General features: G+C 38.8%; 1 protein-coding gene across 5 annotated transcripts in view; it reads right to left on the bottom strand.

Annotated features, from left to right (window-relative positions):
* Nucleotides 1-19711, bottom strand: part of lrp1bb (low density lipoprotein receptor-related protein 1Bb) — a 392748-nt gene that overhangs the window by 100051 nt on the left and 272986 nt on the right. For all 5 annotated transcript variants that reach the window (XR_008647172.2, XM_055216546.2, XM_055216547.2 and 2 more), the window contains 8 exons: nt 17599-17724; nt 17281-17412; nt 12607-12741; nt 10054-10183; nt 7149-7275; nt 6705-6856; nt 6280-6404; nt 5002-5373 (listed from right to left, as the gene is read on the bottom strand). Coding sequence is in view for 4 of the 5 variants with exons in the window: in XM_055216546.2 (XP_055072521.2) it covers nt 5002-5373; nt 6280-6404; nt 6705-6856; nt 7149-7275; nt 10054-10183; nt 12607-12741; nt 17281-17412; nt 17599-17724 (1299 nt within the window). In the remaining variant the exon portion in view is untranslated. The remainder of the gene's footprint in view (nt 1-5001; nt 5374-6279; nt 6405-6704; nt 6857-7148; nt 7276-10053; nt 10184-12606; nt 12742-17280; nt 17413-17598; nt 17725-19711) is intronic.

The following is a 19711-nucleotide window of genomic DNA, read 5'->3' as shown; positions in this document are numbered from 1 at the left end:
AGCCTTTTGAATTTGCATTGAAACTGCAATTTTACAGTGCATTAAAACTGTTAACTGTTCCACTAAAGTACACTATATGGAGAAAAATTATAGAACATATCCCTTTACAAACTTCATTTCTTTTCGACTGAACAAAAGAAATAAATAAACATCTTGGATGACATGGGGGTAAGTAAATTATTGGGATTTTTTATAAAAGTGTAGTATTCCTTTAACTGCTGCAGTGGCATTTAAAAGTAATGGTTTAACATGATAACACAACTACTTAGACCACGGTATAAAATGCTGATCATGTCTCATGACACTTATAGGACATTATTACAATAACATAATTTCCAAAAAACAGGCTCATAAAATGGTTCTTATTGATTGGTTCTTTTTAAATGTCATGTTTTTCCTGATCCCATTTTTCAAACGTCAGTTGGTGTGTAAGGTTGCTGTTAGAGCATAAGTACTACATGCAAAATTATGAAGCTCAAAGTTCAATGCCAAGCAATATATTTTCTTTAACAGATTTCGCTTTTTAAAGCCTACCGCGAACGGCTGGTTTGGACTACATTCCTCTACTTCCCGGTTAAATGACGTCAATATAAGGGTTTTTGACTAAGCTCCGCCCACAGAAATATGTCAGTCGCCAGCTAAGCTGCTGTCGAAACACAACACACTAAACAAACTACACAATCAGAACTCATTACGTATTTCTGAAGGAGGGACTTCACAGAACAAAGGAAGACATCAGCCCGTTTTAAGGACAGCAAAAACAGCGCTATAGAGATAAGTACATTTTGTGAAAAATACTGTGTTTTTACACACAAACACATATTTTATTGCGCACCGTGAACACAATCAAGGCTTCAAAAACAGGAAAAATTGGACCTTTAAAGTGAAATCAAACATGAAACATTAAATTCAGAAAGCCTTTACCAAACAAAACATCACCTCACAAGGCTGTATAAAATGGTTACCCTTTGACGTCTGTCTAAAAATACATCAGTGAATCATCAATTGGTCAAACGCACACTGCTAAAAGTAGGTCTATGAGATGCTCCTCCGTGAAAAATTCAAGAGAATACTCGAGGAACAGTCTGTGGGAGTCCATCACTAATTAATCATTCACAATAAAAAGCGTCTGACAGCTTGCCTTTGCAGAAAGTGTTGGAGAGGCCAGGAAGCAATTAACATGGGATGTATGACTTAATTAGGGAAATATGGATTATTAACGTCTTTACCCTCTCCCAGTGACACGCATGTAGAGCGTGCGCATGTCTGCATGTGTGTAGTGAAGGTGTCTGAGATTGGCTTTCATCTCTAAAAAAGAGAAAGTGCAACATCTCTTCCTCACTTGGATAAGGTTCTCATGTTCAAATGTGGAAAAGAAGTATGTGAGTGATACAATGTGGTAGACATGTCAAAAGTACATGTGACAGTCGATTGAGTGTCAGGTATGCGTAAACAGGCTTAACAAAAATGTAAAAAAAAAAAATGTGTCAAAACATCACATTTGACATGCAGAACAAGAACACAGCTAATTTGAACTCAGACAGCAATCCCATCTATACATACTGTAGTATATGTGTAGTATACCAGTTTCTTCTGTCATTTTTTTATTTATTTAATTGCTAAACAGTTACTTGAACACTGGATATTGCTGGAATATCGAAACCCATATTAGGAATAATGAAATCAATAAAAATGTGTTTATTGTGCAACCCAGGCTCACTCACCATTAGGGCTGGGCAAAAAAATGATTTTTCGATTAATCGTTTTTTTTTTTACGTGGTCGATTCAAAATCGATTCTTAAAGCCTACGAATCGATTTTTTCCATATTTATTTCCGGAAAAACACTGAACGTAAGATTAACGTTAATCTAATTACTAGTCTTCTCCACTAGATGTCACCCTCTTTTTTCCTTGCACAATGTTACCAAGGAGCAAGAGGCGAGCCTGTCATTCATTCATTCAGTCTTTATTCTAATATATTCTAATATAATATAATATAATATTCTATATAATCTATATTCATTGAGTTGAATCGAAAACCGAGTATTAAAACTGGCCCGAGAATCGGAATTGAACCGAGAATCGAATCGATTTGATAGCTTGTGAATCGAAATCGAATCGATCTGGAACATCTGAACTGATACCCAGCCCTACTCACCATGCATAGCTTTGCCTACATTTCTTCATAACCTAAAATGCGTTGCTTCATGTACATTTCACTGCATCTTACGATGGAATGTCCACTAGAGGTGTTTGGTTTCTCTCTGTTTGAAATGGGATTTTTAAAAGTTACGAAGCAGACACATATTGTACACAAAATAAAACCTCTTCTTCTTAGTCGAAGTCCCCCATGAACTAGAAGACACGCTCCACTTTACTTTCATATCATGACGTATTTTTGAGTGAAACAGAATATCACGTGAGGAATATAATTGTGGGCGTGGCTTTGATTGGATTTAAAAAGTAGGCATTTTATTCTGGAACTGGCAGCAGACAGACAGTTGGAGGGGCCGGAGATAACAGATGCTCCCACCCAAGTCATCTAGCTGACATAATCAGAGAATTATAGCGGAAGTACATTTTCAGATTTTGATTGAAGTGTGTTTATGACAACACACATACGTTTTTAATAGGGCTGTGACAAATAATCGTGAAAATGCGCGATTTCTCAATAAATGATTTTTAACGAATTACGGTGAAATGCCGCCACATCCAAAAGCCAGACGGCGCTTTCGTGCAGAAATGCCATTTGTGCCATAGAAGAAGAACCATTACAAACACTATTTAAGGAAATGTCTAGAGGCATATCAATATCACTGTTCTTCAGATTGTTTCAGGTATTTTTATGATAACAAAAAATATTTTGAATGATTGTGTTTGATGAGTGTTGCTTTTTTAAACGCACGTTATAAACGGCTCAAACTTAGATTGATAATGACTTCCTACTGATCACAGAGCCGTAGTAAATGCACAAGCTGTAGACAGGTATTTTTAATGGGGAGCGCGATGCATCGTCACAGCCCTAATTTTTTTTATAATGGCTTACACGGATAAATTGTTAATCATAAACACTGCATTAAAAATTATCAATTTTGATTTCATTGGGACTTTAAGTGCCGTATGGTACTTATTTCTGGCCATTTGCATGCAAATGCACCACATGCCCAAGTGCTTGCCGTTTAATTTTAATAAAACAAAACATACAGATGTATTTTGATCATTCATTACTGTCAGTTGCCACTATGCATCATGTAAACAAGTTCTTGTTGACATACCTCAGGTAAACACCATCGATCCTTTATATTTTAAAGTTTTGTTTTGTTTTAGGGCATTTTCGCCTTTAATTGATAGACACTATATTAAGGAGATGACAGAAAAGTAGTCGAGAGAGGGGAACGGGACCGGCAAAGGACGCCGAGTCGGAACTCGGGGTGCAGAAAGTGCGTCTGTGCTACATGTCGGAGCATTGTCTATTAAGCCGCCTTTCCACTGCACACAACAAAACGACACGATTGTCGGACTTCGCCCCCTAGTGGGAACTCGGGGTGCAGAAAGTGCGTCTGTGCTACATGTCGGAGCATTGTCTATTAAGCCGCCTTTCCACTGCACACAACAAAATGACACGATTGTCGGACTTCGCCCCCTAGTGGCAGTGCAATGAAGTTTCAGTTTAATCGTAACATGGGAGATAGTCTCAATCCAGCGCAAGAGCCTTCATTCCAATATTTACCATTTACCAGAATCAAGCATTTTAGAGTGCCGTGTAAACAGGAATAATGTTCAGTTTTGTCTGCTTTGCTTCTAGTGGACACTACAGTCGAAAGATCGAGTGATATGTACTAGAACCGATTTAAATTGATTTTAGGTTATACAGAAATGTAGGAAGAGGTACCCATCTGTGTAAGTTTTGTGACATGTAAATTGTGATAATTAAGTCTTTTTAGTTATTTCATGACTGTCTTTGAAGCCTTAAATTATCTCTAAGCAATATCTCGAAGGAGGGATTAAGTATTTATTTATGCATTTTTTATTTATTTGACTGATGATTGATTTTAGCTTTCTCTACAGAGAAATAAGCACCAACTTCATTAAATATTTGCTTGGTTTCTCTAAAGCTCATTTTAATTCATTTTAGATTACCAGACGTGATATTCTGGTGCCTTTAAAGTTCCTGAAACCTAAGAAAGTACCTTCATACAAAAACACTGCCTGTTAGTGCATCGACTAGGCAGCAGCTTTGTGTTTCAGACATGTCTCACTCGTATAATCTATATCTGAACCTAAATGGTATGCAATCTGACACTACAACGCAAGTCATGTGAAGCTCAAGTACAATGAGAAGCATGTAAGTAGGGGGTAAAAACAGTGCGACGGTTGGCTCATTACATTGTAAGTGGATAATGCACAGTCTTTAGTCACATTAGGTTTCATTGTGGACCACCATCAGACACGGTTATCGATCGCGGCAGAAGTGCCTGCCGTATACAGCGTACATGATTAAGAAATCAATAATCATATTCTGAACTTTCCAACAACAGTGACAGGGAGGATCTTGACAAATATCAACCCTTTCCTATCCTATTTCTGTTACGGTTTGTGGATGGCGGAAATGAGAGGAGAGATTTTAATCCATCAAAGGTGGGGACAGAGAGAAAGATGCAGTGTTTTAAACATCTTTTTTGACAGTTAAATTGGTCCCATTTAGTTGAGGAAAAATGGAGGTAGCTACTATAACACTTTTACCAGATGTTGGAAGCATCAAAGCCTTGCTGTACATCAAGAGCATCGGCACTTAAGGTTTCCAACAAATGGCCTTTTACAAATAGCTGCTAAGAGACTGGAATGGTTCTGGAGGCAGAACGTTTAACGAAATACAGGGCACTGCATCAGGCCTGAAAACAAATGCCTGTATGTTTTGGAAGAAAAGCTCTTTCATGATGGAGAAAAATAATCAAAAAAGCTTTGTACTCCAAAAAACGCATAAAAAAAAATCAAACTCACCCTCAACCACGACTTGTCTTCCCGACCAATCGTCATTGATCATCTGAATGTTCCCAAAGTGGATGTCGCTGAAGAAAATGCGGTTGTGCTGCGAGGTCTCATGCCGATAGTCGAAGGTCAGAGCGATGACGTTCTTAAAGTAGTTTGGGTTCTCGAAAGGCTGGAGGGGGGAGTTGAGATCGCTGTCGTCTGACAAGTGGATGCTTTTTAAGATGGTTCTTTCGGAGTAGAGAAGATAGCCCTCGTATCTTTGGCAGGCAAAGCCGTCTTCGGCCAAGTAGCCATGAGCACAGGAACACGTCCTCCTTCCGCTTCCCAGGTGAAAACAGAGCTGCTGACAGCCTCCATTACTCCTCGCGCAGGGGTTAGTTCCTGCATGAGTCACAAAACATCGCTGGATATGCTGATATTGTGTAAACTTGTAGCCAGTGTTGGGGATAACGCATTACGCAATATAATATACATTTTCTGAAGTAACAAGTAAAGTAATGCATTAGTTTAGAAATGTACACATTAATATTTGAGTTACTTTTTTAAAAAAAAGTAATGCAAGTCACTTTTTAGTTTAATTAATTTGGTTAAAAATAAATGCATACGCGCCTGAGCTGTTTCAGTCAGAAACGGAGATGGCAGGCCAGAGCTTGACATTTTTGCAACGGAAATATGCAATTTGCATGCAGAACTTCAGACTTAAAAGGCCTGAAAGAGATCAAGCCTTAGCCAAGTAAGAAAAAGTAACGCAATAGTAACTTAAAAGTAACGTAAGGATTACTTTCTATGAAAAGTAACTAAGTAACGCAATTAGTTACTTTTTTGGGAAGTAACTTAATATTGTAATGCATTATTTTTAAAAGTAACTTTCCCCAATACTGCTTGTAGCTCAACAAAGGTTTGGCTTAACAGATGATAAGGTAGGTGAGTCTCAATCACTAACTCAAAGTATGCATTAAGACCTGCATGCAATGAAATAAGTTGCATACTGTAAATACACATATATTTTATTAAATATCAAATTACTAAGCGATACAGTATTATTTCAAATATTTCATGTTTTATTGATTGATAGGTTCTAGGTAAAAACTGATGTTTATCCTGTGTAGTATAAGCCTATAAAAGGTTGCCTATTGTGTTTCAACACATGGCTTTCTCCAAGTTATTTCTGTAGGTTTAAATACGATTCCATTCGTTCACAACTAAGCTTGGGCTTAGCAATAAAACAACATTGCTTTAAAATCCACGTGGGATCAAATAAAGAATTCATTAAGTTGAAACCTCAACCTTTCTCCCGGCCTCTGTTAAACACTTTCACATCCTTCAGGTTGACTCCCAGACCGCTTCTCAGTGTGACGGCATCGCTAGCGTCATTCTTGAACCCGCGACGTATGGAGCCGTTGGCGTGAGCTCTGCCACAGACAGCACAGTGAGAAACTCGGACATCATCAAGGTAACAGTGGTGGTTATCTAATTAAAACCAGCAGGACACTTTCGAATACAGAGAAAAGCTGCTTTGAGAAAAGTTGAGGAAACGTCACCTGGCCAGTAGCTCACAGGAAACCTTATTTACATAAGACCATTGAAATGACATAAACGTACGACAGGTCTCATAGTAACCTTGCTCACGAGGGGTTAATCCACTGAGACCTGAGCAGCTGGCTCCGTGGGCCACTTTGGAGAGCGTAGCACTTAGTAAAATAATAAATTACCTGTCAGACCAGTAGATGTAAGCCCCGAAAACAGCCACAGAGAACAGGTCCACGTTGGCGGCTGACAGTACAATCTCTCGGCCCTCGCCGGTTTCAAGGTTGATTCTCTCGATCTTGTCGGTCCTGGCGTCGCACCAGTATAATCTATTTTCCTAGAAAGCAATTTGAAAATGCACATCAGCGGCTCTTCCTTTGAGCGGGGCCATTTTATCAGCATCAAAAGAAGAGAAATGGAATCATATCGCACAGAGTCAGCTCTGGTCCTGGAGGATCACTGTGCATCTACAAACACGCTAGTAGGTACAATCAAACACACCGAATCAAAGTTTTTTAAGGGTTACTTGAATAAGACAGGGGTGTTTGATAAGGATTAGAAGTACAGTAGGCCTAAAACTTGCAGAAAAGCAACCCCTCAGGAGCTGAGCTGAATGGCCCCGGTCTTACCTCATAGTCTATGGCGATTCCATTTGGCCAGGCGATGCCAGAACTGACCAGCGTCACCTGGTCCGAACCGTCCAGTCGTGCACGACCAATGCAAGGATTTTTCCCCCACTCAGTCCAGAATAAGTAACTGTTAATTAGAAATATCACATTCAAATTACCACCAGCAACTTAAAGTTCACGTTCTTCCTGATCATATTTTTCAAACTTTAGTGTGTAATGTTGCTGTTAAAGCATAAATAATACCTGCAAAATGCTAAAGCTCAAAGTTCACTGCCAGGCGATATATTTTCTTTAACAGAATTCCCTTTTTAAAGCCTACAGCGAACTGCCGGTTTGGACTACAGCACTCTAGTTCCTGGATAAATAACGTCAATAAAACAGTTTTGACTAAACTCCGCCCACAGGAATACGTCAGTCGCTAGCTTTGGCTCAAACGGCTCTGCTAAGCTAAGCTGCTGTCGAATCACAACACACTAAACAAACTACACAATCAAAACTCATTACGTATTTCTGAAGGAGGGACTTCATAGAACAAGGAAGACATCAGCCCGTTTTTAGGACAGTGAAAACAGCGATATACAGGTAAGTAAATTGTGTGAAAAAATATAGTTTTTAACATGTGAAACATGAACACATGTTATATTGCGCACTGTAAACACAATCAAAGCTTCAAAAACACAGAAAGAACGGGACCTTTAAACCTTAACAAATTTCTCTCCTATAGTGGTCTTAAAGTCGCCATGACACGAAAGTATCGACTGCCAAATTTTCCCCGTGGTGAAGTATATCCGAGTGAAACCGGCTTCTGAAATAAAAATAAGGCAGGGCTGAATTTGAATTCGTCCATCAAGATCTGATAGGACCGCTTGAAGTTGGGTCATGTTGCTTATTGCTAATCGCAGCAATCTTCTCCCAGACCCCGCCCACTTGCCATACTACATGACTGGAAGTAAAGAGAGATCATTTTAAGGAGGGGAGGAGATTTGCATTTTTCATTAAAAATGATGAGGGCACATGAATAAAAAAAAAATAATGAGGCTCACAGATAAGTCATTTTATAAAAAATACCACAATATTACAAAACAAATTACATTTATTTTTTCATTTTATTTTCATGGCGACTTTAAAGTATAACTGTGCGTTGACACCAGATGCGGTAGATGCGGCAGTTGGACGCTTGAATTTTGAGTTATTTGCTTCATTCGCGCGTAAAATTCTAGTAATTCGAGACATTCACGCGAAATTCATGTCATGGGAGGGGTTTCTGCGACTCCAGTCGCTTCCTGTAATCACGTCACTAGAAGAGCAAGCTCCTGATTGGTTAACGCGGCGTAAATATCCACCAAAGTTCATATTTTTCAACTGGCGCGTTTCCCACAGCAATGCTCATTTCGCATGGATTGCGCCTTCCGCATGATAATTTTCCACCACACACATTATCATAAATAAATACAGTGTAGCATTAAAGGTCACGTTCTTTCTGAACCCATTTTTAACCCTAGTTAGTGTGTAATATTGCTATAATAGCATAAATAATACCTGTAAAATGATAAAGCTCAGAGTTCACTGCCAGGCGATATATTTTCTTTAACAGAATTCCCCTTTCAAAGCCTACAGCGAACGGCCGGTTTGGAATACAGCCCTCTACTTCCTGCTTTAATGATGTCACTAGAACTGTTTTTTGACTAAACTCCGCCCACAGGAATATGTCAGTCGCCAGCTAAGCTAACGGCAAGCTAAGCTGCTATCGAATAACAACATGGTAAACAAACAGAACTCGATGTGCATTTCTGAAGGTGGGACTTCATAGAACAAGAAAGAAATCAGCCCATTTTGAGGACAGTGAAAACAGCGCAATACAGATAAGTAAATTGAGTAAAAAATACCACTTTTTTACACATGAAACATGAACATGTTATATTGCGCACTGATAACACAATAAAAGCTTCAAAAACACAGAAAGAACGGGACCTTTAACCCTCACAATCCACTTACAGATCAATCAAGATCACAATAAGATCTTTGTTTCAGGACCGTCTAGTTTTTTCCCCATACCCACTTTAGGGTTCCTTAGTTTAGGCTGAAACATTACTGTAAGTCATGATTTTCTGAAATGCTGCTCTGGAGGCATATACTGTAAAAAAAGCATCAAGCACATAAAAACAACTTGACTCAACATATAAAAAAAGTTTTATTTCTCGAGATATCAAGTAGTGCCCCTAATTGAAGAATCACCTATAACTTTTATGGGTGGTTTCACCAAGAAAACATGATTCACTGAAAAGACGGATGAGGAAAAGACAGCTTTTATAGCCTCGGGCTTGAATGGTAAGCTGTTTTTCTGGTTGCCTAAGATTTAGAGGATACACACTCGTGATGCTGTCTGCCCTTATCTGATAATGGTGGATGGAATAAAACATCTCATCTTCCACCGGCACCATTCTTTTTCCAGGGTGTAAACATCAAATTGAAGGCAAATGTAGGCACATCTGTCAAGAACCGACACTAAAATTTGACCCCATTTACAGAAACAATTCCATAAAGAAGCAAAAAAACCTACAAAATGGGTCTGTGGTTTAATGGAGGTGCAGAGCTGGCCTTAAATTCTTAATTTGTCTCATTAGCTGAGGCGAAGACGTTTTAAAAGCCAATTTTGTCAGTAAAAAGCTACAGTCAGATCACGTAATGTATTTGACCTTCAAGGGTTTCAACAGTATTCTCATTTCTCTCCCTGGAGCTCATTGCATTATCTGCTTCAGCGTGCGTGTGTGTACTCCCCTAAAATTTACTCAGTAATTTGCAAAATTACTGATATTTCCAAGGATCTATATTGAGCACAGAACAGCAGACGCTGTTGAAATTGATCTGTTGCCTCTGAGGTCTCACAGGCGTCTTTGTGACGTACCCTCTCTGTGGATGAACTGCAATGGCTCTTGGCTGATCCAACCCTTCTGATATCACCACCGACCGGTAGAGGCCATTTAAACGAGCGATTTCAATGAGGTTAAGACCGTGATCTGTCCAGTAAAGGTTACCTGTGTAATGGAAAGCATGTGCAAATGTTAATCATTTAAACATTTGAAGCATTGAAAATTTGATTAAGGTAATATACAGCACTGTGCAAAAGGCAAATTGAGGGATCCACCAAAAACTTTAGTTTATCTAATTCATAAAAAATTAGAAAAATAAGGATGCAGCAGATGGTTTGGGCCCTACAGAGCCTTTATCTCAACATCGAGTTGGTAGGGGATTACATGAAAAGACAAAGGAAACAAGACATAAAACCATAGGAAAACTGTGAAAAGTCCTCCAAGATGATTGAAGCAACTACCTCCTAAGTACCTTTAAGACAGTGCACCTAAAGGCCGGGATACACTGCACGATAATTGCCGTCCCAGACGAAAGATTGCCATCGTGAAACTATCGTCGCGATTTCTGTGATTGTGGCTCTCCATCGGTGGTCCTATTTCGTACAGTGAGAGAGGTTCAAAGACGGCCGTTTTCCCGGTCTTGCGTCCAAAGATAGCCTACGATAGTTTTCTGGCAGTGTCAGAAATTCGGCATGATCACCGCACAGTGTGTTTGCTGCTACGACCTGCGCGCCGGTATTTGTTTACCACGAGCGCATGCTGGTGACGTTGCGCAACGTGTGACGCTGCCGCTGAAGCTTCCGTTTCATCATCGTAAAGTTTACATGCCTCTCGTACCCGAGTTTAAACAATACATGTCGCACAGTGTGATAAGGTAATGATCTTATAAGAGGACAAAAATCGTGCAGTGTATTCCGGCTTAAAAGAACTGTATTTAAAGGCAAGGGGTGCTCGCCAAGTACTGATTTAATAATAAAAAATACTTTTTGTAACGTTTGTAAAGCATTGTTTTTTAAAAACATCATCACTTTGCTAGAGTTGCCTTAAACTTTTGCACAGTACTATGCATACAGTGACAAAAAAGTATGTGAACCTTTTGGAATTCCATGGTTTTCTGAATAAATTTGTCATAAAATGTGATCTGATCTTCAGTCAAGGGTATTGACAAACATAATGTGTCTAGAAATAATAACACAAAATGTTCTGATCTTTCATGTCTTTTTTTAGAACAACCAAAAACCTCACAGTGCGCTATTTTGGAGTCAGGTTTTAGCACACCCCGAGTCTTGTTAAGATAATACGTTTGAAGGTGTGGACTACATCTACTTTGACTGAGAAAAACCCCTCAAACTTTTGAAGTTTGCTCTGCACAAGAAGAACACGCTTATGTGAGCCATGCCCATGCCTCACCAAAAAGAGCTTTCAGAGGAGCTACAATCAAGAATTGTTGCTTTACATAAAGCTGGAAAGGGTTACAAAGTTTTTCCAAGACTGTAGAAATGTACACAATCTACAAATAGAGACCTTTTGGGGCTGTTGCTACTTTACCAAGAAGTGGGCGCCCAGTCAAAATACCACCAAGAGCACAACAAAGGCTTATCAATAAGGTAAAGAAACAACCCAAAGATTTTAAGGCGTCATTGGAACTTGCTTACATCTTGGTTCATGAGTCTACAATAAGTAAAACACTGAACATCAGGGCATCCACGTCAGAACACCACAAAAGAAGCTACTGCTTACTAAAAAGAACATTGCTGCACGCCTGAAGTTTGCAAAAGAGCACATTGCCACTCCACAGTGGTATTGGTAAAATGTTTTGTAGACTGATAAAGGTAAGATTTTGGGAAAAACACACAGCGCTACATCTTGCGTAAAGGGAAAGGCATATCATCATTAAAAACATCATCCCAACTGTAAAGTATGGTGGAGAAAACATCATTATTTTGGTCAGCTTCCAATCATTGAGGGGCAGATGAATTCCCAAGTATATCAGACAATTCTTCAGGATAATGTGAGAATGTCTGTACGTCAGCTGAAACTGTATAGAAAGTGGGTGATGCAACAGGACAACGACTCAAAACATCGAAGCAAGTCCACAACAGAATGGCTTCAGAAAAACAAAATCTGCCTTTTGGAGTGAGCCAAAGTTAGAGCCCAGACCTCAACCCAATAGAGATGCTGTGGATTGATTTGGAGAGGCCATACACATGAGACGTCCAAAGAATATGACAGAGCTAAAGCAGTTCTGCCAGGAAGAATGGGCTAAAATTCCTCCTCAACGATGTGCAGGTTTAATCCACAGCTACAGAAAGTGCCTAGTTGAGGTTATTGTTGCCAAGGGGGAAAAGGTGTCGACCAGTTATTATTTCTAAGGGTTCACTTACTTTTTTCACTCTCATTTTGAATGTTGAATGAGTGCATTCAATAAAGACATGAAAGATCAGATTTTTTTTGTGTAATTATTTTTAGACATGTTTGTCAGTACTATATTTTATGACGAATTTTATGCAAAAACATTCTAAAAAATTCACATACTTTTTATTGCCACTGTATAATAAAATGAGATTTTTATAGATGTTTATGTTAACCAGCAATCCAGTCAACCGCGATGCCCTCCACTCTGTTGATTCCAGTGGTGATAACGTCTTCCCTCCATGTCTGATCTCTCTTGGCTCTGGAAATGCGATTTAAGCCCATGTCTGTCCAGTAAATGGTGTCATTGGCTGTATAGAGAAGGGACATTTACATGACATCAAAGCTTAAAATGACAGTACTGTATGAGAAAAGTGTTACTACTGAAGCATACCAGACCCTTACATAAAATGCATCATGATAAGCATAATTTCTGCCAAAAATTTCACTACATGTTACACTACATATTACAATAGTGGTTATTTGGTACAATATTAGCAAATAATGTCACAAAAAATTAAACAGACAGACAGGCAGGCAGACAGACATATACTGTCGATATGAATGGATGGACAAACAGATAAACAGACATACTGATAGATATGGATAAGGACATATAGGTATGGACTAACAATTGGACGAACAGAAAGATATGATATGAATGGATGGACGGACAGATATATAGAGAGACAGATAGAGATGGATGGACAAACAGACAGACATATAGATATAGTTGGTTGGATGGACAGAAAGACATATAGATATGGATGGATGGATATATAGACAGAAAGATAGATATGGATGGATGGATGGATGGACGGACGGACGGACAGACAGACAGAGATATGAGCGGATGGACAAACAGACAGGAAGAGATAGATGGACAGAAAGACACAGACAGACATATTACAGAGGGACAGACAGAGATATGAGCGGATGAACAGGCAGGCAGGCAGACGAACAGACAGACAGAGATATGAGCAGATAGACAGACAGACACAGACAGACATACAGAGGGAAAGACAGACAGACAGAGATATGGGCGGATGGACGGACAGACGCACAGACAGACACAAACAGACCAACAGACATACGGACTGACACAAACAAAAAGACAGAGACAGATGGACAGACAGACGCACAGACAGACCGACAAACAGACGGACTGACACAGACAGACAGACATACACAGACAGACAGGCAAAGACAGATGGACAGACAGACACAGACAAACGGACTGACACAAACAGACAGACAGAAATAGACACAGACTGTCTGACAGACAGCCAGACAGACAGGCAGAGACAAACAGATAGATATGGATGGACAAACATACAGACAGACATATAGATATAGTTGGATGGATAGACAGATAAACAGACATACAGATAGATATGGATGGACGGACGGAAAGACATATAGATTTGGATCGATGGATGGATATATGACAGAAATATTGATATTAATGGATGGATGGACAGATGGGCAGGCAGACAAACAGGGAGACAAAGATATCGGTGGATGGACAGACATACAGACAGACAGGCAGAGACAGATGGACAGCCAGACAAACGGATAGACAAACGGATAGACAGACAGACAGACAGACAGAGTAAGATATGGGTGGATGGACAGACAGACAGACAGGCAAAGACAGACATATAGATATGGATATTTTATTTTGATTTAAAAATGGTAACTTCAGTATTTTGGTAGAAACTACACTAATTGTGAAAACTATTAATATTTGTATACAAATCAAACATGATTAGCATAATCCCTGGCTGAGTAATTGTTTTGACAAGGTTTATAAATAACCAGTATTGTTTCCTTCGCCTGGACGTGCCAGGAGTAGCTGTTTATTTGCACCCTCCTGTTAACACTGAATTCACACTCTACCATCGAATCTTACATGTGACAGCAGCCAGCTGGAAGGTCCTCATCTGTGTTATGCTCCAACAAGCCGTCTCTTAATATCATGTAAATGTTATGCATGTGTAATCAGCTGTCATAGGCCGAGGAGGGCTGGGTGTTCTTCACCTGCCATGAGCTGTGATTCTGGATGTAGGCAGTAGTATGTGTATAGAAACTCTCTGACCATCTGCCTCTATAGCTCCTCTGCTTAAGTCAGCAATTCTGTATTGCTTCCCAATCCACAGAGTGTGTAAAAAATGACCTGTTCAACTAAGGAATTTTAGTTGGCGCTTGAGTAAGTACCTTTATTCATGCATTATTTATAATAATAATATTAATATTTTATTATTTTAATAATTAAAAACACATGCATAGGCTATATAATAACAACTGACACCAATTGCACATCATGTAACACACACATGCACGTCGAAACTACAATATTGGCCTAGGTATTTTGGTAACATGGACAAATATTGAGTATCACAGACATGGTAACATGGTCAAATGATGCCCAAAGTTGGTGCTTCTTTAAATTGACAGAGTGTTGTTGTCAGTGTTGGGGAAAGTTACTTTTAAAAGTAATGCATTACAATATTAAGTTACTCCCCAAAAAGTAACTAATTGTGTTACTTAGTTACTTTTCATGGAAAGTAATGCTTACATTACTTTTTAGTTACTTTTGCGGTACTTTTTCTTGGTTGAGGCCTGAACTCTTTCAGGCCTTGCAGGTGTTTTTTATGACTGAAAAATTCTGCATTCAGAAATTGCATATTTCATCACAAAAATGTCGAACTCTGGCCTGCCATCTCAGTTTCTGACTCAAACTGTTCCTACACAGGCGTGTACGCATAAAGTGCATACTTTGACTATATAAGTTTAATTTAGTAAATTATTTTTTATCAAATTAATTAATTAAATTAATAATTAATTAATTATTTTTTTTAAAAAGTAACTCAAATATTAACGTAATGCACATTACTTTTAATGCATTACCCCCAACACTGGTTGTTGTTATAGCGGTGGTGCAATTGCCACTATAAATGGGTGATAATATCTATATCTTAAATTAAAGGAATATTCCATTTTCTTAAAAGAAAAATCCAGATAATTTACTCACCACCATGTCATCCAAAATGTTGATGTCATTTTTTGTTTAGTCGAGAAAAAGATTCTGATTTTTGAGGAAAACATTGCAGGATTTTTCTCATTTTAATGGACTTTAATAGACAGCAACAATTAATACTTAACTCAACACTTAACAGTTTTTTTCAACGGAGCTTCAGAGGACCACAAACGATCCCAAAAGAGGCACAAGGGTCTTATCTAGCGAAACGATTGTCATTTTTGACAAGAAAAATAAAAAATATGCTCTTTTAAACCGCAACTTTTCGTCTAGGTCCGGTCCACCGCGACCTAACGTAAATGCGTAGTGACGTAGGGAGGTCAAGTGTTACATATATAAAACGCACATTTGCGGACCATTGTAAACAATAAACTGACACAAAGACATTAATTAGTATCATTTGACATACAACAACGTAGGAACGGTCCTCTTTCTCAACACTTGTAAACACTGGGGCGGAGTTTCGCGTTCGTCCTCTGTGACCTCTTGACGTGATGACGTATTGCGTCGGGTCACGCTAGCGGATCAAAACCAGAGAAGTTGTGCTTTAAAAGTGTATATTTGTTATTTTTATTGTCAAAAATGACAAACGTTTTGCTAGATAAGACCCTTATGCCTCGTTTGGGATTGTTTATAGTCCTTTGAAACTCTGTTGAAAAAAACTGTTATGTGTTGAGTTAAGTATTAATTGTTGGTGTCTATTAAAGTCCATTAAAATGAGAAAAAACCTGCAATGTTTTCCTCAAAAAACATAATTTCGTCTCGACTGAACAAAGAAAGACATCAACATTTTGGATGACATGGTGGTGAGTAAATTATCTGGATTTTTCTTTTAAGAAAATGGAATATTCCTTAAACATTTGGCAGACACTTTCATCCAAAGCGACTTTCAGTAAAAATATATATATATACTGAAAGCAAGTATGTATTTTTGGACAAGTATTGTGTTTTGACCCATATACTTTATATATCTATACAGATGGCAGCATAAGTTTACATAGGCATATGTTTTATATGTTTATTTATGTGTTTAAAATAACATATGTTGAGCAGTTTTAAGCCATAATTGGGTCAAATATGGATGTGCTGGTTTAAATATGGAAGTTAATTTAAACCGGCTGTTGGGTTTGTCCATATTTTACCCAACCATGGGTTGACAGGCAGGTACACAGACAGAAAAGACAGCTAGAGTAGCTAGAATGCTGCAAAGACTAAAGGTCACATTTGAATGACTATAGGAAATGGACATGCTTATGTGTTTGCATGTGAACATGTTTATGGAAATGTCTCATATCATTGACTGTTAGAATGATAATTTGGTGCCATCACACGTGGACTGCCCTGCCGACGCTCGCTTTATTTATCCCACTTGTCACTGTGAAGCGCTTCCCCCAAACGGGCAGGATAATCTGCATCAAACTGCTGTCAAATTAACCTCTTCTGCAGGATGAATAATGCATGGAACAAAACATATCCCTGAACACCAAGCGACTGGCGATTATCTACAGTACTATAGTGCTTTACGTCTCTTAAGGTTTTTGTAGTTCACAAGATATAAGGAAAACTTACTGTTTGTTTAACCAATCAGCTTGTTTAAACCAATCTAAGTTGCTTATCTCTTATACAAACAATATGTTTTTCTAGTCCTGTTTAATCCCATTAGATACCGCGCAGCCAATACAAGATGATAGATTCGACAGCAAACAATGCTTGAAAAACTGTAATGCAGAAAAAGCCTGCATTCCTTATCTTTGTTGTAAACACATAGCAGATTCTGTGAGAGCTTCTCACTACACTACAGTGTTTGTACCTGCATGAAAGTCCACGCCAACAGCAAACAAGGCACCGCTGATGGGCATCAGGGTCTCGGCGTGATCGGCGGGATCCAGGGCAATGCCTCGTATCCCCTCATGAAAAGAGTACATCAGAAAGGAACTCAGGCCTGTGACACACAACAGCACAGCAAAAAAAAAGACAAGTCAAGCATTTTCTTTGGGAATCCTTCAGGTAACACAACACAAAACGTAAGCAAAAAGTGACATGAACTGTTGCAGTGTTAGAAGAGATTAAATATGACATCCGGGCAACGTACAGAATACAAGAACTGTGGTTGGGGGCAGTATCTTACCTTCACAAGAGAGACGGTCGCTACGCAGATTGTAGCCAATGGTGCAGGCACAAGTACGAGTGTTTTCAGATGTGGGCAGACAGAGCTGTGAACAGCCGCCATTGTTTAACTGACAGGCATTCCTACCTACAAAGAATTGTAAAAAAAAGAGAGTAAGAGAGTAAAAGTGACACTAACTAAAGTAATGTTGACTGGGATTAACCAAAGTATTTCTGTCAAGTCCAATCTGCTTGAATGGGGAATGACAGATATCTCAAAAAAATATTATTTTCAAAATATTATAATATTTGTTCAATAGTTTCTTTGGATCTAATTGGGCTAAAACAGTTTTTCAAAGCCCCTCCTCCAGTGAATCATCAGTCTTTATCGATTGTTGATTGTTTATTTCAGTGGCGGCCGGTGACTTCTTTTTTCGAGGGCGCTCGATGCGAAGTTCGACAAACATGTATGTAGCCCATCATGTGTGTGGTTCGCAATTTCGAAATATATGTATATAATATGTGTCGAGTGATCTTATGTGCATTACGTGTCTTGTCAAAATAAGTGCCTGCAGGGTTTGAGAGCATGAAGAGATATCTATTTAAGGTCACAAAAAAGCTGTATACTGTAAGTTTATAATGTCAAAATATTTTATTTAGCGTAAAATCAACTAAATATTGCGTTATTTGGCGATCATGCATAACTAAAAAGGCCTCATAATTATTTATAAAACTATATAATATTCTGTCATGATACAGACTAGACAACTTGGAGAACATTGGAGACTTTATTTTACTAACGCACATGAACAATCTCTCTTAATCACGCTGCACCCCACTAGCAGCAACCCAGCGCCCCACACTTAAAGGTCCCGTGAAAGAAATGCAATATAATATACATAACTATATCAGTGGTGTATAAAGACATTATAAACTATTATGATTGAATTACCTTAAAATGACCCGTTTTTATCTATATACACCGAGGGTCCCCTTACATGGAAGTTGCCATTTTGTGCCACCATTTTTCTACAGAAGCCCTTAAAGAACAAGTCGGTATTTTACACTTAAAGCCCTGTTTTCAGATTGTTTATGAGGAAATAAAACGGTTTTGACTAAAGTTTGGACGTGTGACGCTGGCCCGAGAATTTTCGGGTGTTTGTTCTATCACCTCCCACCTCTACAATGGCTGCATAGGTGCACTGGAACAATCCTTCCTAAAATGCATTAAACTTCGTTTACAAAGACGTGAAACTCACCGAGTGGTCGGGGGTGTTCAGTGATGTGCTCACACGGAAATCGCGTTAAAAGATGCTTTCCAACAGGTGTTTTAGCATTCGTTGTAAACTTGTGGACCTATTTTTCCAAACGCCTCACACCCGTACATTCTTCCGTTGAGAGCTTGAATAATAAACACTCCAGCCCAGTTGGTGGCGATAATCGACCTTTGCCATTTGCAAGAATACAAACAAGGTTCCCGGCGCGGAGTAATACCGGACCTCACAGCACAACTTATACAAGTCAATGGAGTTGGCAAAAACTACGATAAAACCTGTTGGAAAGTATCTTTTGCAGAGATTTTTACCATACATTTTTGTAACTTCAGATATCCTGCCTTCCTCAAACACATTTTGTACAAAGCTCATCAATCTGAAAAGCGCTGTGTCCCTGATTGGACAGCTAATCTGTACGTTGTGATTGGGCTGAATACCTCAACGTCAGCTGGAAATGTGACGCTCCTTACCATGTTTGAAAGATTTGCTCACAATGCAATACTCACAGGAGTTAATTTACAGGCTGTGAGTCAAAGCGAGAGGAATTATGATAATGTCGATCTTGTCCACATCAACAGGCCCAGGAAATAAACTGTTGCCTACAACCCGTGTGTTTGTAGCAGTCCAAGAAAAGAGATTTACGTTGGAAACGATAACTTGTGTCATTGTTTACCTTGGGGTTTGTACCTTTTGCATATTGTTAACATGTACTAATACACACTTACACAGCAAAGGAAATGTGAGTTTAGAAAATATGACTAAAGGAACTGGCAATTATTTTTTTGAGCAAGCCCATGCAGTAATAGTATAAAAATCTACATTTGAGGCAGTTTATGAGTCATACTAGCCTTGTTTTTGTTC

The sequence above is a fragment of the Misgurnus anguillicaudatus genome, chromosome 17 (genome assembly GCF_027580225.2).
Source record: "Misgurnus anguillicaudatus chromosome 17, ASM2758022v2, whole genome shotgun sequence".
In the NCBI taxonomy this organism is placed as follows: domain Eukaryota; kingdom Metazoa; phylum Chordata; class Actinopteri; order Cypriniformes; family Cobitidae; genus Misgurnus; species Misgurnus anguillicaudatus.
This window is presented reverse-complemented; position numbering and strand designations above follow the sequence as displayed.